At 30.4% G+C, this 20843-nt stretch overlaps 2 protein-coding genes across 5 annotated transcripts in view; one reads left to right on the top strand and one right to left on the bottom strand.

Moving 5' to 3' along the window:
* The window catches only part of Elk (Eag-like K[+] channel), a 1090653-nt gene that overhangs the window by 91219 nt on the left and 978591 nt on the right, over window positions 1-20843 (bottom strand). For all 4 annotated transcript variants that reach the window (XM_072525784.1, XM_072525786.1, XM_072525788.1 and 1 more), the window contains one exon: window positions 301-569. In XM_072525784.1, coding sequence (XP_072381885.1) covers window positions 301-569 — 269 coding nt within the window. The remainder of the gene's footprint in view (window positions 1-300; window positions 570-20843) is intronic.
* On the top strand, window positions 4233-20311 carry LOC140437890 (uncharacterized). The gene is made up of 4 exons (XM_072527684.1): window positions 4233-4685; window positions 9028-9172; window positions 11594-11864; window positions 18203-20311. Exons 1-4 carry the CDS (start codon window positions 4233-4235, stop codon window positions 19122-19124), a joined length of 1791 nt encoding a protein of 596 aa, XP_072383785.1. The 3' UTR covers window positions 19125-20311.

The following is a 20843-nucleotide window of genomic DNA, read 5'->3' as shown; positions in this document are numbered from 1 at the left end:
CAGAAAAATAGGTGCAGCAAACTGGTAATTATCGGAAATGGATAAATCTGACATGCGAAATTGACATGGAAAGTTCGTGGCTCTACTATAGGGCTGCAGAACCAATGATGATGATAATCATAACGATTTTTTTGAACAATGTTGAATAGAAAAGTATGATTTTTTGAAAATGACATTCATTTGAGTTTGCATTTAATACTTAATTGTTAGTATCATATTAGAACTATATATTATTATTAGTTAATTAAAAATGAATTTATTTTTTCACAAAATCATTTAAACAAAGTAAACTGTCCTTACCTCAGCTTCATATCCCTCCCTTACATTAAATGTCAAATCGTGCTGAATATCATTAGCAAATTGCTGCTGATATTCGGGATACAGCCGCAACACGTCGACTAATCCTTGCATGTGGATACATTTAAGATCACAGTAGGTCAGAGCTCGTACATCACTGCTTGATTTAATAACTATGTCAGTCGACCGTTCTCGTTGATTTTCACTCGATGGACCATTGGACGAATGTTGAAGGTGCATGTTAATGTCACTGCCCACTAGGTCTCCTTTTCCTGAAATCAGAATTTAATTTTTAAACTATGTAGACCAAATTCACACTCATTAATAAATAGTTAGTAGTGGCCGAAAAAAGTTAATATAATGCGATGCTTTTGATTAAAAAGTTTATTAATCTAAATAAATAGCTAATTTTCGTCTAAAATGTTGTCGCTTGACACTAAAAAACTTTTATCACCAGATGTAAATAGGGTTACGCAATAAAATTATATCGCTGTCAGCTTCGAGAAGAGAATTGATATATCAGATAATAATTATTAAATTTTATTGCAACATATTGCGTCCTAAAGATCTGAGTGCACAGAACTGAATATAACAGAAGGTAAATGATATTTATAATTTTTATAACATGTCTTAAACTTATTACTATTTAAATTGGAATAAGCCACAACAACGGTTAAAATACGTTTATTGACGTTTCAATTTCCACTTCTGAAATCGTTCTTAAAATACAAACATTAGTAAATTAAACAAATTTTTTTTTTGTTACTTGGTGAAAAATTCTTCTCTAAATAAAAAAAATTATTTAATTTACCAATGTTTGTATTTTGAGAACGATTTCCGAAGTGAAAATTAAAACTTCAATAAACTTAAAGTTTAACCTTTAATTGTGGCTTATTCCCATTAAAATAGTAATTACTTTAAAATGCCGCAAAAAATAGCTTCAGAAAAATATTAAGTGTCTTAAACTTACATAAATTTTAAGGTAAGAGTTTCATAAAATTTTTCTTAGAATTAGACAATTTAAATGCAGACTTTGATAAGCATGATGTTAAAAACATATAAGCTTTTACATAAACAGACATGCGACAGAATAAAATGTATGTTAAAATCATTTCTTAGAAAAAGAGGTTAGTCTTTGTATGTGGGTATATTTTATTTATAAAAAAAAAAAAAAAACATACAAAGACTAACCTCTTTTTGTTACGTTAAAATTTATTAAATATTTATTAAATCTATTAAATAATTCCTCTGCAGGAATTATTTTCCTTGTGGATTTTATTTTAATTTCTTAGAAACTCTGAAATTTCTGTTACTAAGGATAAGACAATATGTATCTTCAGAACATGTACTTGAAAGTAGCAAATTTTGAGAAAGAAAAATATATATTTTTCGGTGAAGCATGCTTAATTTTTTCGATAACTTTTTATTCTTCTTATTTTTTTTACTGCAATTGTCTGATTACGAATTGTATAATACTTTCCTTTGAGTAATTTTTTCAAGTATATTGTAAAGACTACGACCGTCAATTTATATTTCTAAAGTATTCAACTAGTGAATTCAGAGGTTTAATCGGTCATTCAGGTTGGCAAATAAAAAATGAAGTCAACTGGTCAACTATTTCATAAGTTTATCGAAGACGTTTCGCTTTATATTTCTAAAGCTTAATCCGTTCTCTAAAATATAACAGATGCCATAGAGTTTATAAGAAATACAGATGTTAATAGTTCATAACTTACAACTCAATATGTAGTATATTATCGATGTTATTATATATGTACTCTAAATTTTACTCATTACTTAAAAATAACTTTTAAAAACACACAAACTTTGTAGAAAATAATGTTCATATTCGTAGATACGAAGATTTAAAAAATTTTAAACGGACATTTGGCTTCATTTAGAGATGGTTCTCCACTGAAGACAAACAAAGCACTGATTTATTGCAATCTATGCAAACAACGTGACGAGATACCGAACATTTTTTTAAGGGCCATATGTCACCAAATTCCAAGTTTTGAGACAATTATGAACTTCTACAGGGGTCATTGCATTATTAGTTGGACGGATGGATTTGTATGGCGGAAATATTAGATATATTATTTTTAATTTATGTTTAAATTACTTGGAAATATGGTATAATTGTGTTATTATTTTGAATGGAAAATAAGCTACATTTTAACTGAAGAATAATTGTTATTATTTAGTTCGTAAGATGAGAGATGTCTATGTCATCTATTATATTTTAGAGAACTGATGAAGCTTTAGAAATATAAAGCGAAACGTCTTCGATAAACTTATGAAGTAGTTGACTTCTTTTTTATTTGCCAATATATATATATATATATATATATATATATATATATATATATATATATATATACAGGGTGTCCCAGACTAAATTACCCACGCTATATCTCTTAAACGAATGGAGATTTTCGAATGGGACAAAAAATGATCTATTCTACTTGTAATACACTTTAATATGGCGTAGAAAAAATCATCCCCTAAATATTCATCCCTTAGTTACAACCCCTAACTTTAATTTTTTTAATAGTACCCTGTATATTTTTTTATAGTTTTGGATGTGGTCTTCTATCGTCTATCCAACAGATTTATTAAAAATAAAATCGGTTTGTAAATAATCAAGAAATCAATTTTTTTTTAATTTTGTTAATTAAGTGTCCCAGACTAATTTATCCAGGCTATATTTATTAACAAAATAGAGATTTTTTAAAGGGACAAAAACTGGTCTATTCCATTTGTAATACCCCTTAATATGGCGAAGAAAACATCATCCCCTAAATATTCATCTCTTAGTTACAACCCCTAAGTTAAATTTTTTAATGGCACCCCGTACATTTTTTATAGTTTTGGATGTGGTCTTCTATCGTCTATTCAATCGATTTTTTAAAAATAAAATGGGTTTGTAAAGTATCAAGAAAATATCAGTTTATTTTTTATTTTTGTTAAATTAATCAAGATAGCCTTAAAAAAAAGAATAGAAAAGAAATATTATGCTTTATTATCATTGAAAATTTTACTATTTTAACTACGTAGTATAACTTCTTACGTGCGTACGAAGTACACAGTCTTTTTATTTAAACATTATTTTTAATTTTTCAAAATTTGGTTTTTGTAGGAGCATACGTTATCTTCCAGTGTGCAAAAATTAACAAAATACAATATTTGAAAAACTTTTGCGGTTATTTTACGTCTTGGATATTACCCTTAATTCAGGTTGCCATGATTTGATGTGTCAAATCAACAATTATGTATTATTTTTGACGTTTGGTATTAGACCAGTAATAATTATATTTGTTGTAATTGTGTATCTATAACATTTCAATATGCCTTATTTATTTTCGCCTGACGAGTACGTTGATATCATTTTGATTTATGGAGAATGCCTAAAAAATAGGAGAACTTCCCGACAATTATATCAAGAAAGGTTTCCAAATCGAAACATTCCAAGCGAAAAAACCTTTAAGAATTTGGAACGCTCACTTAGACAGGGATATTTTCCTAATAATAAAAGAGTTACAATTGAACGCACAGTAAGATGTAACCAAAACCTTATTAATGTACTAGCATATGTTAATTTTAATCCCAAGGTGTCTGTTAGAACCCTCGCCAGTGAATGTGGCATTACAAAAAGTTCTGTGCATAGAATTCTCAAATATTTCAAGTACCATCCTTTTAAAGTGCACCTAGTTCAAGGATTACAGCCTGGTGATGACCAAAGACGTCCTAAGTTTAATGCAAAAATGATGTTAAAAATCAGTGATGATCCACTTTTTTTATCAAAAATATTGTGAAGTGATGAGGCTAGATTTCACAATAATGGTGTTGTTAACCATCACAATTCCAATTATTGGTCTCCCGTGAACCCACATTGGATGATAGAAACAAGATTTCAGAATATTTGGGGTATAAATATGTGGTGCGGTTTATTTAATGGCCGTGTTATAGGTCCTTACTTTTTTAACGGCACTCTAACAGGTGTTCGATATTTAGACTTTTTAGAAAACATTCTACCCGATTTGCTAGAAGATATTCCTCTTCATGAGCGTCAAGAAATGTGGTGGCAACAAGACGGAGCTCTTCCACATAATGCGAGAATCATTAGCGACCACCTACAAAACTGTTTTGATAACCACTGGATAGCAAACAACTCTCCAGAAATTATGTGGGCCGCACGTTCATGTGATTTGTCACCTCTTGACTCTTTCTTTTGGGGAGCGATAAAAGATATTGTTTGTCAATCAAAACCGCAAAATTTAGAGGAATTAAAAGAAAAAATAAGACAATCATGTCGCCAAATTACTCCAGAAATGATTCGAGCTACATGTACCAAAAATATTCTGGAACGATTCGAAATGTGTGTTGCAGTAGGTGGGTTACAATTCGAACATTTAATGTAAATAATATTAGTTAGTGAAATTTTGAAAAATTAAAAATAACGTTTAAATAAAAAGACTGTGTACTTCGTACACACGTAAGAAGTTATACTACGTAGTTAAAATAGTAAAATTTTCAATGATAATAAAGCATTCTTCATATTTCTTTTCTATTCTATTTTTTAAGGCTATCTTGATTATTTTAACAAAAATAAAAAATAAACTGATATTTTCTCGATACTTAACAAACCCATTTTATTTTTAAAAAAATCGATTGAATAGACGAAGACCACATCCAAAACTATAAAAAATGTACAGGGTGCATTAAAAAATTTAAGTTAGGGGTTGTAACTAAGAGATGAATATTTAGGGGATGATGTTTTCTTCGCCATATTAAAGTGTATTACAAATGGAATAGACCAGTTTTGTCCCTTTAAAAAATCTCTATTTTGTTAATAAATATAGCCTGGATAAATTAGTCTGGTACACTTAATTAACAAAATTAAAAAAAATTGATTTCTTGATTATTTACAAACCGATTTTATTTTTAATAAATCTGTTGAATAGACGATAGAAGATTACATCCAAAACTATAAAAAAATATACAGGGTACTAAAAAATTAAAGTTAAGGGTTGTAACTAAGGGATTAATATTTAGGGGATGATTTTTTCTACGCCATATTTAAGTGTATTACAAGTAGAATTGACCACTTTTTGTCTCATTCGAAAATCTCTATTCGTTTAAGAGATATAGCGTGGGTAAATTAGTCTGGGACACCCTGTATATATATATATATATATATATATATATATATATATATATATATATATATATATATATATAGTCCCAAGTCGTTGAAGACCCTTTTGGTAGTCCCTCTGTTTGTTTTTTCTATCTAAATATATTCGTTATATCCTCCCTTTTATTTGCTATGCCGCATATTATAATTCGATCTGTTGTTAATTTTGTATCTAGCCTGAGACTTTCTGTAATTCAATAAATCAAAATTTGTCTTACGGTAAATCTCTTATCATAGTACGTTATGATATCTCGTATGTCGCTATAAGGTCATTAATAATAAAGATACTGTGTAGTTTCTCTTTGATAGTTGCCTTGTTTGTTGTTTCTATCTAAATATATTTGTTATATTCGCCCCTTTTAGGAGTCGATCAGTTGTTTATTTTGTAGTCAGCCAGAGGCCTTCTTTAAGTCAATAAATTAAAATTTATCTTTTAGTTAAACTATTTATATCCATAGGGCTCTATGACATCTCGTATGTAACTAGACTTATTAATAACGTATATAATACGTTACTTATAGTATACTGTAATGAAGACACTGTATAGTGCCTTTTTGATAGTCGTCTTTTTTGGTTTTCTATCTTAATGCATTTGTGATACCCTTCCCTTTCATTTAACGTATCACACGCTATAACAAAGGAGATATGATGTAATGCCCTTTTAGAAATGCCGCAATGTGTTTTTTCTGTCTTAACATATTCGCTACACCCTCTCCTTGCCAATAATGTATCATACGTCACGATCCGACGATCTATTCTACCTACACCACAAAACGCTCTAAAAATGAGCAGAATGAACCTTAGCAATTTCTTATGAAATTTTACATATCAAATTAACTAGAAACTGTGTATCAGCGTTTTAGAGGTACAGCTTTTACTTAATTTCATTTACTTTTATTTAAATTTGTTTAGTTGTTATTTAATTCTACGTAATTCTGTTCAACTTGATTAAATTTTATTTAGTCTTATTTAGTTTTAATTTTATTTTATGTTGGTAAAGCGTTGACGTTTGCTAAACGTCATTTTATTTTTATAGTAAGTGTATGTTTATCTTACCCAGTGATATATAATAAATAAATATTATATGTCATTGATCTTACCTTACAATTACAGTAACGTGAATTTTAGCAATTTTAGAAAAAATTGATTACTGTGAAGTAGTAAAATTTTCGATTAACAATATTCGAATCATCTATTTGTAGTATGAATTAGCAATAGATCAACCGTATCGTTTCAAGAACAAAATATGACTGAAATGTCAGATGTTGGTAGTTTCAGATTTCTTTTCTAGATGGCGTTACCTTACTGGACATACAGTGTGACTTGTCATCATAACCTTTTGTATAGATAGATAATTATGGGGATAGCCAATTAGATCGGCTTCCTTTTATTGTATTTCCTTTATCATTTTGTTTATTATAATTATAAATAAGAGCGCACTAAGACTATCTCAATGTTTTACTCTTTTCCTAATTTCAAATTCCTCTAATCTTTTTTTTATATCTGTATATATCTGTACTTTCGCTTTTACCGTCTTATAGAAGAATATAATTGATGCTATTAGTTTTCCTGGTGCTTGTAACTCCTTTAACTAATTCAATATTTCGTCCCTACCTAGCGTAAAAAAGGGTAATAACATAAGTAGCTTCGACGCATTTTAAAGTGCAGAAGGAGTAGGTAAACAATTTTTAAGTGACAGTTTTTTAATACATATAAAATTACATTTTTTAAATCATAAGTTTTTATTTTAATCATAAGTCCTCAGTCTTAAAGGACAAGTTAAATAAATAGAGGAAAAGGCTAACATTCTTTTCCTCCACTATATTACAACAAATCTCTTTCTATAATTCGTTTATCATCCGCAATCATACTAAATCAATAAAACATAAGCGAATGTGATCAACCATCTAATTCCATAAAGCCAGTGTTGTGAAGTCCTTGAGTAACAACTGAGAGAATCCCCCACGGCGATGTGTTATTTTATTCCTACGGCTTACACGTGGACACCTACCTAACAACTACATAGTATATTCTACGCTACCAGTTAGTCCTAAGCAATTTCGACGGTTTTGAACTTTTAACGACCGATTTAGCCATAATGGAGTTCCTCCTACGAGCTCTCGTAATTGGAATTGTACACTTTTATAAATGCAACTACGCAGAGAATAGAGAGACGCAGATAAAAAAAAAAAAACAAAATAAAACTCAATATGTGGAACGAGTAACTGAAATATTATTTTATGAATATACATAAAAAGTTCGGATTTCGTTTATGAAAAATATTTTTTTTAGAAAAGTTGTATACTCCTGGTATAGTCCAGGCATACTATTATCTCTATTACATATATAACAACAGACAGAAGAACAAATATTTTTTGTTTTGTTTATTTTTACATGTCTGTTATTTTTATGTTAAAAAATAACTACAGCATAAGCAATACAAAACTGGTGTAAAATAATATAATACTATAATGTCGGTCAGATAACCAAGTAGGAGAGAATTCGGTTCACTGTCGAATGGTTTAGCGGTTAAGACCCTGGTCCTGGCCAGAGAAACAAAAAGGCAAACATAGAAGTAATTCTAAGCGAATCGTCTACTTAGACTAGGTATAAATACACTGTAGTCTAATAATGGAGCAGTACTAGCACAATACATAACCAATAGTAGCGCAAGTGGAATAGGACGGGTGGGGAGAGTGATTTGCATGGGCCCATTCATTCGTAATGGCGGCGGCGCTACTAGTCACGTTAGGTGGGGGGGTATGACATAGCAAATGACGATGATGTAAGTGCTGTTGTAATGGTTTCACTAGTTTTGCAAATTTACCTAAATAATGATTATACTATACGTTTTTCAATAAAAAAAATAATATACTTAGCAAATTCTACCAAAATCACCACTTAAATTTACAACAACGTATTTCTAAAGAATTATGAGTATCCACAAAAAAAAATATGTTAGTGCCGTTAGTGGCAACATTGTAATCCACGCCTTTGCAAGTTGCAAATGGCGTTATAAAACATCATATCCCAAATTTTAGAAAAAGGCGATAAAAACAGTATACATCAATTTTTATATATCTAATAAACACTGCTAAAAGAGAAGAAGGTACATTACCAAAATGGTATAGTATTCCCAATCAAAAGAATATTTTTTGTTGATGGGTGCAAGTAAAAGTTGGACAAATGTCTATTAAACATTCTGAGGATTAGGCGTTTATTTTTACAAGCACCAGGTAAGAACATCACCTAATTATACCAAACTTTTGTTAGTAAATACAAACTCGATACTATTTTGTACATTTTGTTTTTGTACTTAAATTACCTTTAAATCTTAACCAACATTAGTGTTATATTTATATACTATATATATTTTAAAATCATTAAAACTCTTAACTCTTATCATTGCATTCCTAAAAGTTGCCTTATATTATAAAAAAAAACTCTTAACTCTTATAATTGCATTTCTAAAATTGGCCTTATTTTATAAAAAAAAGTCATACATTCTTAATTTTAATATTTCTTTATTTTAGATGTTCATGGATCTTCTACTTCTGAGCAATAGTTACATGGAGTACATGCTAATTTATGATGATCCTGAAGAGCAAGATCGCAGAAATGCTAGAGTTTACACTTTATTATCTACAGATGGTACTTTAAGGCAGAGTATTTTAGACGGTATGTAACTTACAACAAACCATTACTAATGAATATAGAGATATCTATATTTGTATATCAAAAGAAAGATCTCCAACACGACGGGAAGATTAAATGAAGATTGGTGGAAAAATACCTTCATGAAGTTGTTCATCTGGTACAGAATTGGAGCCAATAAAGACACCAAGCTAACAATATTTAGAGTGTCTCCACTCACACCTTAACAAGGGCTCAAGAAATTAGGAGGATGAGGATATTTGTAGCCAATACTTTACGAAAGAAAATTTTACAAATAAACAAGTGTCAGGATGTCTGTGTTTTATTTTGTTGTTTTTGGGACTTTTGGTTTGTTAATGTAATGGAAAACAGATATAATCATAAAATATTAAATAGAAACTGTCCTATACCATAATATGTACTCTCTCTGTATCAGATATTATGTTATACATTTATACATAAAAATGTGTAAGTGTATACTGTATTTTTGGACAGAGAGAATATATTTTGAAGACCAGCATTTGACACGATAGAAAGACATATTATAGGGGAATGCTTGAGGAAAATAAACGTACCTAATGTATTGATAAAAATTATAGAAAGTAATTACAAAGAGGTAAAAGGAAGGGTACAAATAACAGGGGAACGATCGGAAGCATTTAATTGGAATAGAGGTATTAAACAAGGAGATAGTCTCAGCCCTTTGCTATTCATATTAGTAATGAACGGATTGATAAGAAACACTAGAGTCAGAACTTATCAACTACAGACAATAATAGGTTACCGCAGATTACAACCGGTAACAATAGAGTCCTTAATGTATGCAGACGACATAGTACTAATAGCAGATTCCGAGAATAAAATGCAGAAACTAATGGATATATGGGTAGAACAAATAGAAGAACTTAAAATGGAGATAAACGAGGAAAAAAGTAAGATAATGATAATCAGCGGCAAAGGAGATAAGGAAGATAATCAAATAAAGATAAAATGTAAAAACTCAGACTTGGAAATAGTAACAACTTACTAATACCTGGGAAGTATAATAACTAATGAGAAAAAAATAGACTGGGAAATAACATATAGAGCAAAGAAATCAAACAAGTTATATTATGCGTTAGCCCAAATAATGGGAAAAAGAGAACTTGCACGAGAAACAAGAATAAAAATATATAACACAATAGTGATACCGACTGTGCTCTATGCAAGTGAAAACTGGACAATTCTGGAAAAACATAAGAGCAAGATAAACGCAATGGAGATGAGACATCTAAGAAGGATAGTTGGAAAGACAAAATGGGATAGATTAAGCAACGAGACTATTAGGAGAATGGCCAACCAGGAACCGATAATGAACAAAATAGCAAAGAGACAAATAAACTGGTATGGGCATCTGATGAGGATGAAATCCAATAGAATAACAAGAAAAATTTATGAAGCAAAAAACGTAGGAAAAAGAAAAAGAGGCAGACCAAGAAAAAAATGGATACAGCAAGTAGTAGAGGCGGGAAAACTTAAACAAAAATCACTCGAGAAATTGAAAATAATGGCAGGAAACACAAAAGAATGAAAGAGGTGGGTAAATGGAAATTAAAATAGCTAGCCCAAATCCGACACCCTGATAGGGTAAAAGGAAGGGGAGAAAGAAAGAAAGAAAGAAAGAGAATATATTTTTTGGCATAGAATAAGTTTTTATTTCTTATTTTATGACTATATTTACTTTCCATTAAAAGCACACTTTTTGAATTGTGGCGCCTAAAATTCAGAGCATATTTTTTGAATTTTCCGCCTAAAATTCAGAACCTAAGTTTTGAATTTGCCGCCAAATGAAATTAGTTTCGGCCCGTCCGTATTTGGCGCTAGAAACTCTCTACCAAAACTTTGTATGGGAGTTAGTACTCAGAGTATATACTAGGGGGGTATATACTCTGAGTACTATGGTCTGTTTTTTAACCAGGAGGAGTAATTCAAATTTTCCGCGCCGTAATTCTTGTTTCTAATTGGTCCAATCGCAGGCAAGTTTACTCCACTAAATTATGACATTTTGACACTAATGACATTTGTGAAATTTTAAAATTCAAAATTTATATCGACAATTTTTTGTATTTTCTGTGGTATTCCTTACATTTTTTAGATTTTTCGTTTGTATTTATATAAAAACAGTTCTTTTCAGAACTATTTAGCGACATATTAGTGATTAGTGTTATTAAGATAACAATATGGATTCAATTAATTTTTCTCCACCAAAAAAACGCCGAGTACATTTGGGTCATTTATCTACAAATGAGAAACAATGCATTTTAAACATGTATAAACAAATCAAAAGTGATAATTCTGGAATGAAAATAACAGCCACGGTAGCAAAAATAAAACAGGCAACAGGTTAGTTTTGCAGAATAGTTATAGTTAAAATCAAGACTTACTAAAGTAATGTGTTAATTTTAGGTGTTGCGAATTCAACTATTTACCGAACAATTAAAGAATATAAGCAAACTGGAACAGTAAGATGTCCTAAAAATATTGGCGGTCGACCTTCTATTCTTGCAACATATGATGAAAAAGTTAAAACATCTATACGCCAGATAGTACACAGCTTCTTTTTCAAGAATGAAATGCCTACATTAAATAAAATTTTAAGTGAAGTAAACAACCGCCCAGATCTTCCAAATATGTGTCGTTCATTATTATATAAATTCTTGAAGCAAATCAATTTTAAGTAAGTAAATATAGGTTAGCCACAATAATAAATAAAACGTGCAACCCAAAAATATATTATGTCTGAATTAGGGAATCGATTAGAAGATAAAGAGCTTTAAAAATTACTGAAAATATAGATTTTTTTTTTATTTTCTTTGCTTATAACTTTAAAACTATTCATTTTGGAGCAAAGCCATACAAAAATAAAATAAAGGTAATGATTAAATTTCCTGTTATACGAATAGAGGTTAAAACTGTCTTAATTTATTTCCCTTGCTGCAAAATAGCAATACCATTAATCCAAAAGATGCTTTAATGTTGTTAAAAATAAATTAACAAAATATAACTACTTCTTTTTTCCTATGTTGTAGACCTTTTAACGCTCTAAATGCAAATTGTCTCATTTGAAAGCTGTATAATTAGTTAAACAATCTTTGTTTAATTAAATAGTCTTTATTTGATCAAGGAAATATAAACACAGATGACATATTCTTCTGGGGCGAAATCAGAACCGCTGAAACTGATAAGTACCCCGCCAGGTAAAAAAAAATTAACAAAAAAATTTAATTTGTTTAAACAAAGATTGTTTAAATAATTATAGACTATTCAAATGAGAATATTTCTATTTATAACGTTAAAAGGTATATGTGTGGTAAGTTTTTGTAAAAAAAAATTCCACAACGTAGGAAGAAATACCTATGTGGTTTTATTTTGTTATAAATAAATTAATTTATTACAACAAAACTAAAGCCTTTTTGGCATTTAGAAGTGCGTTAGTAAGGTAGATGTGTGTTAGAAAAAAATTTATTTATTTATTATAATAAAATTAAAACATATTTGGAATTTGATAATGCGCTATTTAGCTGGCTCTACTCGAGTTACTTCGGATTAAAAAAAAAATGAAGAAAATTGCTCGATTGGAAGCTGAGAAAATGCATTTTTTTATGTATACCGATTTTGAACTTTGCAGTTAAACTTTCTTCAACCTATTTTTTTTTGAATTTTTGGTATTTTTATACCAAATAATCGCTCAATACTGATTGTTTTTTGTTATGTACTGTGTATATAGTGTAGAATGAAATATATATTACTTGAAAACTACTTTATTATAATATGTAAGTACAATACTAAACACTATGAATCTTAACCTTAACCTTCTGCCATCCGGTTCTCTCCTTCTTTTCTTTTCTGTTACCATCTGTAATACAAACTTAAATATATGCATCAAATATAACATTTTCTTCCTTGACAATGAATTTTTTTACAAATTCATTTTTACAATAGGTTTACATATTCTTGGAGATCTACTTAACCCTTTCAGTACCTCTTTTTTTTTCAGCGAACGAAAAAATATTTTTTGGTTAAAATGTACTTAAAACAGTTCATATAACACTTTTTGGACATTAATAAAAATATAGCATGTATACATAAAAAAATTTATTATGGGTTCATTTGTACCCAAAAGTACTTAACAAATCTAAAAAACTAGCGCATATGAAACATAAAAAAGCAATTTCTTTCCTTTTGAAGGCACAAATGGACATTGCACTTCTGACATTTCCATCTTGATTTTCCTATACAACCAGGGTTTTTACATCTTAAAGGTAAAGGTAGCTGAGGGTGCTCTGGAAAATGTCCAATGATATCTAATCGCACCTCAGTAAGAGGTCTAGTTTCAATGTTTTGGCGTTTTTCAGCTACTACTGGACTAGATGTACCGCTTGAAGGTCTTTCCCGTTTTCGGTTATTGAAAGAGTTGACTTTTATGAGGGCTTCACCAACTTTCATCCTAAAGTGTAGAAGGTCTATGATATCTTTTTTTGGAATTCCTAAAGTATGCATATCTTTTTTATATTCTAACCATGAATTTGTTAGGGCCATGTCAACTGCATGGAAGATTAGTCGAACAGTCCACTTTCTGCAACGGTTTTTTACTCTGTAAAACGCAATAAGAGCATCTGTTTTATCTATGCCACCCATGGGCTTATTATACTTTTGTATAACTTCGGGTCGACTTACGTCAATGAAACATTTTGTTTGTTTATTCCAACGTTTTACAACATCTTCTGTACCAACCCCAACGAAGTTGGATACCATTATCACTGACTTGTTATCTAACCATCTGGTTACTACAATTCCATCAGAAGAGATAATTTGTTCCGTTGATCCTCTCTGGTTTTTTGAAAAATCTTTTACATCAGTTAAAGGTGGTTTAGAAAATCTATTGATCCTCGCAGTACCAGCAACAAGTATTGATTTTTGGTTGAGAATTTGTAAAAGATTATAGCTCGTAAAATAATTGTCACAGTACAATGCATGCTTATTAGGTTCAAGTCCTTTTGTTAATTGCAATACGATAGCTGCACCTTGTCCATATTTCAAATTGGAAGGTTCTATTTCTGTGGTACTACCTTGATAGATTAGAAAATTGTAAATTAGTCCACTTTCACCACCTAATAAATACAGTTTCACTCCCCATGGATTAGGCTTATTTTTGATGTATTGTTTTATAGACAATCTCCCTTCGAAAGGCATGATTTGTTCGTCTATGCAAATATTTGTTTCTATATGCAGTTCTCTACATCTCTTTAGGACTGATTCAAAAACTGGTCGAACTTTCCACAGTTTGTCGTCGCTCTGTCTGGTTTCCAGATTGTCAACACAATGTATGTGCGTGCGAAGTTTGAAATAACGATTCAATGTCATTGTGTCCGAAAAAATATCAATTTTTAAAGATCTGTCCCAATACATTCGCAGTCTTGGAAATTTTAGACAGCCTGTTAGAATACTAAGGCCAAAAAATGATTTTATTTCTTGTAGATTACACGGTACAAATTTCTCATTTCCAGTTTGCAAAGCATACATATTCATTCTGTCTCCGACTTCTTCAAGCAATGTAGCCTCCCTTAAATTATTTTAAAGTGTTTGTTTGTCTATTTGTAGTGTAGTGTAATGTACAATTATATGTTTATGACATCTTGTTCTTGCCGGATAGGCCACAATTGACGAAATGCCCCTGAAGATGATCTAGGGATCGAAAGTACTTGGGCAAGATTTAATTAAACTGTGCTCGATATATGCCTTTTATCTGATCAAAGTGCATACATATTCGTATATTGAACGAAATTTTCGAATATACTTTCGGGAAAATATCTCATAAAATATGTAACTGGATATTCCTCAGAGCAGTTTTCATTAGAAATCTGTGTTATTTTATTAGGTAATTGTCGTGTTAGATATTGAACATTCTGTAACCATTTTACATTTTTTTTTCGGAGTAATGAAGTTATCATAGTTACCATCGTTTTCGCCCTGTTCATCATCATCCTCCTTTTCTACCTCATTATCCTCTTCCTCGTCCTCCAATTCGTTTTGATTTTCTGAGACATCATCTATCATATGTCCAACTCTCTGTCTTACTTGTATTTTTTCTTCGCAGTCACTGTCGTCATCACTAACAAATCCTTCTATGTCGGACAGTTTTTCCAGCTCTTCCAGGAGTTCTTTCTCAGTTAAATACTTTTTTGGAGGCATTTTACTCTGAAACAAAAAATAACACTGAGTCATTTTGGCTACAATTGTGCCCATCGAATTTGAAGCACACTTCTATATTTGAAAAAAATCTAATTTCAATAAAATATATTCACAGTTAGTAAGAAGTAACACTACTTTCAACATTGCACTGAAATATAAACGGCGATTGACTTTATTCAAACTAATATTTAAAGAAACAAGTACACTTACCTCTTATGAACAATGCAATTGCCGACATATTGCTTTTGACATTAATTTTCTTATAGCACAAAACCATCCATGCGCCATCTAGGTACAAAATGCAGAAGTATAGTACTTATAGAATATAGATTTCGATAAACTTGCCTAAGTTGCAGATTCCTGTAGAATTATATATGCATTCAAATTAATGGGTACAATTATACCCAGCATGACTGAAAGGGTTAAGGTAGGTATAACTTTGGTATCAGAAATCGAAAATTGTCCAATAGATTTGTCAAATAAATCTTTATATTTTGTAAACAATTGTTGTAACTCCTTTTCTGCATTTGAGACAGTGTTCACATTGTGTAAATTTATATCTAATGAATGGATCCACTCTCTCCCAACCAATGAAGGACCTTCACCATCAAGTATATATAATTTCAAGAATTTAGTTTTATTCTGATGCTCAACTGTCACCAAAGCCATACCTAAAACATGTAATTCATTTTTACAGTAAGTAGCTAACTTTATATTAGTATTTTGTAATTGTAATTCAGTACAATTCTAATTAAATACATTTTTGTTAATAATACTGACTACAGCATCTGAATCAATTTCAAACTGTATCGGTTTGTTATTTACTTTCAAACTAATAATAAATTTATCTTTTAAATTAGTTGAATGTACATTTAAAATTTCCTCAACAGCATTTATGTTTTTAGTTTTCAAACAAACTTTTTGTAAATGTCCTCTTTTCTTACAAAAATTACATACCAAATTTTTCTTTTTACATTGATTGGCTAAATGAGAAGCATCCCCACAACGATAACATATACCTGTTTTAGTGTTTGAACTAGAATGTGTAATATTTGTACTTGAATTTACATTTTAACTTGTATTAGTATGTTTTTTACTCTTATTGAGTTTTGAATATTTTGTTAATTGAATTATTGTAATTTAATTGATTACTGTTCTTTTCTGATCGTTTCCAAACTACTGTCAATCTCTACTGCTCGATCCAAGTCTAGATTCCTTGTTTCCAATAGTCTTGCTTGTATTTTTTTTTGGAACGTAATCCAAAGACAAATTGGTTCCTTATTACAGATTTTAGATATGCTTAAAAATTGCAATTTATTGCTGTCTTCTGTAATGCTAGTAAGAATTCTTGCACTGATTCTCCCTCGGCTTATTTTCTGGTTTGAAACCTGTAAATTTCAGCAATTTCCAAAGGGACATGATTGTAAAAATTGTACATTACATAGTGTAATAATTTCATTCTATGTTTTATCATCTGGTACTTACTTGTCACATAGTGTATCATAGGCTTCAGGACCCATATAATGTAATAGGTAAGATAATTTCATATTGTGATCTATTTCAAAAACTTTAAAAGCTCCTTCCAGGCGTTTCACCCATCGTGACAATTTTGTAACTGATTCATTAAACGATTCCACTGTAAATGTAGAATGAATTTGGGTATTTATTTCAGTTTGACTCACAGCTATTCCAGATGTATAAATTGTATATATGGATTCTGTGTTACTTCCTTAGCAACTTAAAATTCACAAATTGTGGGGCACGGCTCTAATTTTAATATGTATGTAAGTACAATCAAAGAATATAATACATATTCTTTGATAATACTAATACTAAAAGCAAAGCTTTGCTAAAAGCTACGAATCTTAACCTTAACCTTCTGCCATCATGCGGTTCTCTTCATCCTTCATCTTCATCTCATCATCTGCCTCTGCCATCATATTTTTTCTTCTCTTTCTTTACCATCTGTAATACAAACTTAAATATATGCAACAAACATAACATTTTTATTTTATGTTATGAGTGTTTTAAACATATGAAAATGTATAGAGAAAGAGAACCGAAAAAATAAGGTAATGGTTCAAAAGTTACCATCCTACTGTTTAGGTATAGCTTCGTCGCAAATACCGGTCAAATTTGACCGGTTGTATCTTAGGAACTACTCCTCGCAATTCAACTTTTTTTCTTTTACAAGAAGCGTCTACCGAGTCTGTTCCAGTATGGTTTTTTCAATAATCTATTTGTTTATAAGCAAAAAAATTGTTTATAACTTTAAAACATTGCTGAGACCGCCTAAATAATACGATTTCAATTCTGTAGTGTATTAGACCGGTAGACTGCGTCTTTATATTTAAAAAAATTTGCAAACATCTAAATGGTCTAATGTTTGTTCTAAAAGTTTTTAAAAAATTTCAAATTTGGTGGACGGTTTGAGTAGATTATAAAAATTTTCTAAACCAATTACGAAGGACCTAAGTACAACCTAAATGGTTGGAAGACATTTTTAACCACTCATATATCATAGGAAATTTAATTATCTTTGTTTTATTTATGTACGACTTTCCTCCAAAATTAATAGTTTTAAAGTTATGAGCAAAGAAAGTAGACAAAAATCGATATTTTTAGTAATTTTTAAATATTTTAATGTTTTTATTAAAGCTCCGGGCATATTTGAGAGGGAGCATGAGTCAATTGTTATTATTGAAGTTATTACCTAACTTTTTCTGCAAAAATCCGAATGCCACATGCCACCTCTCATATCCAAAAACAGACTTTTTTCACAGATCTGCCCTGGTCTAAATGTAACATTCTATTGTTTTGTAGGTACTTGAAGAGAAGTCGAACAAGTATTCTAATTGAACGTGATGATATTGTCAGATGGAGGCGTAATTACCTAACTTCTATAAAAAGGTACAGAAGTGAAGGTAGGCCCATTTATTACCTTGACGAAACATGGGTAAATGAAGGTCACACCAAAGATAAAGTGTGGGTGGACTGTGCCATAAAAAACCCTAGACAGGCATTCGTTGAGGGGCTGTCTACTGGTTTGAGAAACCCATCGGGGAAAGGAAAACGCCTCATAGTTTTACATGTTGGATCAGAGTTAGGATTTGTTAATGAAGGGGTTTTACTTTTTGAGGGAAGAAAGACAGAGGATTACCATGAAGAAATGAATGCATCTGTTTTTGAAAATTGGTTTAATAGTATCTTGCAAAAATTACCAAAAAACGCTATCATTGTAATGGATAATGCATCATATCACAGCCGAAAAGTAGAAAAAATTCCGACAACATCATCAACAAAGAAATATATGCAAGAATGGTTACAAATAAAAAACATTCCTTTTGATATGGAGATGGTTAGGTCAGAACTTTTACATCTTGTACGTGTAAATAAAGATAAGTATAATATGTATGTAACTGATGAGATGGCTAAAACAAATGGTCAAATTGTACTGCGGCTGCCTCCATATCATTGCGAGTTGAATCCCATTGAGAAAATTTGGGCCCAGGTGAAAAATGAAGTGGCACTTAAAAACACGACATTTAAACTTAAAGAAGTAAAAAAACTTCTGTTACAAGCTCTCGAGAATGTAACCACAACACATTGGCAAAATTGTGTTAATCACATTCTCAAAGTGGAGGAAAAAATGTGTAAATTAGATGGCATCATGGATAGTGTAATAGAGCCGTTAATAATTCCAATTGGCAATGACAGTAACACAAGTTCTTCAGAAGATGAATAAATTGTATCACTTGTATCTTCAAAGTAATTTCCTTCTCTAGATGTATATTTTCATTTCATCTTTCTTATTCATTATCCAAGTGTTACAAGCATACAATGCCAATGGTCACGAACATTATACCATTGCACTACCTACTTTTAGTAGTCTCTTTTGTATTTCTTTCCTCTTTATCAATTATTGTCACTCACCAAATATTTGAATTTGCTATATGCTGTTCTCCTTAGGTCGAATAAAAATAAATATCACAGTTCACATACCTAATATATCATATCGTGTTTATGATCATCATGTGAATCTGAAATTGGTTGTTTGGTGCAATGATAATTGGTTTCTAATAAGCATTAGTCAAGTAACAAATCTAAGTTCCCTAACTTTTCTTCATCCTTTTTGCATGCTGTATGTGTACCTACATACTTTCCAATTTTCTGCAGTGACTTTCGATAAAGCTTCCTCAACATTCTTTTCACATCAACTAATTTGAATGTATGTAGTTTGTTTCTCGCTACGTCTTGATACAACAGTTATTTCTTCAATAACTGTTGTTTTTCGCTATGTCACCCTTTACATGTGTCCATACTAGCTCTATAGGGTTAAGTTGACAGTAATTATATGGGGATAAACGAAGTACAGTTATTCTGTCATTTTTAGCTTTTTCACTGATTACATATTTTTTATACTTTTGTTTGTGTTATTGAACAATAATTCATGAGTTCTTTTTTAACCATCATTTTATCAAATGTGATCTCTTTTCCTTTTAACTAATTAAGTAAATAATGCCTTTATAAAGCCAAAGTTGGTAGTTTTTCAATTAAACAACAATGGCAATTAACATTATCCATTACTATAACAGAATTTTGCGGTATGTTACTAACCGTCTGATACCATTAAATATTCTTCAAATACATACCTCTATTGTCATGATACTCTTTGGTGGTTCTTGAAGTACATTCTAAAAAACCACCATTTACAAAGCCAGTTTCAGATCCAATATGAATAATTATTAGTCCACCTTTTCCAATAGGTGGGTTCAAACCAGAGTAATAACCTTCCATAAAAGTCTATAATTGCAAGAAAATTGAGGCTTTTGAAATGTGGCTTTACCGTCGAATTCTGAAGATATCTTATACCGACCACGTTACTAATCAGGATGTTTTGTTGAGAACGCAAAAAGAAAAAGACCTGCTAACCACAATAGAATACCTCAGTCACATCATGAGGAACAGCGAAAGATATAAACTGCTGCAACTAATCTTGACTGGAAAAGTGGAAGGAAAACGTGAACCAGAAAGGCGAAGGATTTTCTGGCTGAAAAATCTACGTACATGGTTCAACACAACAACCACAAATCTTTTCAAAACAGCAGTTCGCAAAATTCAGATTGCCATGATGGATAAAGTAGTTCTGATTAAATTAAAATTACAGATTACAAATCGTTCTACTATTATATATTATATATATATATATATATATATATATATATATATATATATATATATATATATATATATCTTAAAATGCTTTATATGTAACAAACTAAAATTTATAGATACCATTAACATTAGTAATTTTCTTGCTTCACTTTTCAAATTCCCAAACAACTCCAGTTTCTTCTTGTTAAGAAGACTATGTCATCTACATAAATAGTATATGTATTGCTATTTACATGTGTAATTAATTTTATATTTGGTAAGGAAAGGTTTATCAAATAAACACTTATTT

Source organism: Diabrotica undecimpunctata, chromosome 3 (assembly GCF_040954645.1).
Source record: "Diabrotica undecimpunctata isolate CICGRU chromosome 3, icDiaUnde3, whole genome shotgun sequence".
Taxonomy (NCBI): domain Eukaryota; kingdom Metazoa; phylum Arthropoda; class Insecta; order Coleoptera; family Chrysomelidae; genus Diabrotica; species Diabrotica undecimpunctata.
The sequence above is the reverse complement of the archived record's forward strand: the minus strand, read 5'-3'. Positions and strand labels throughout refer to the sequence as shown.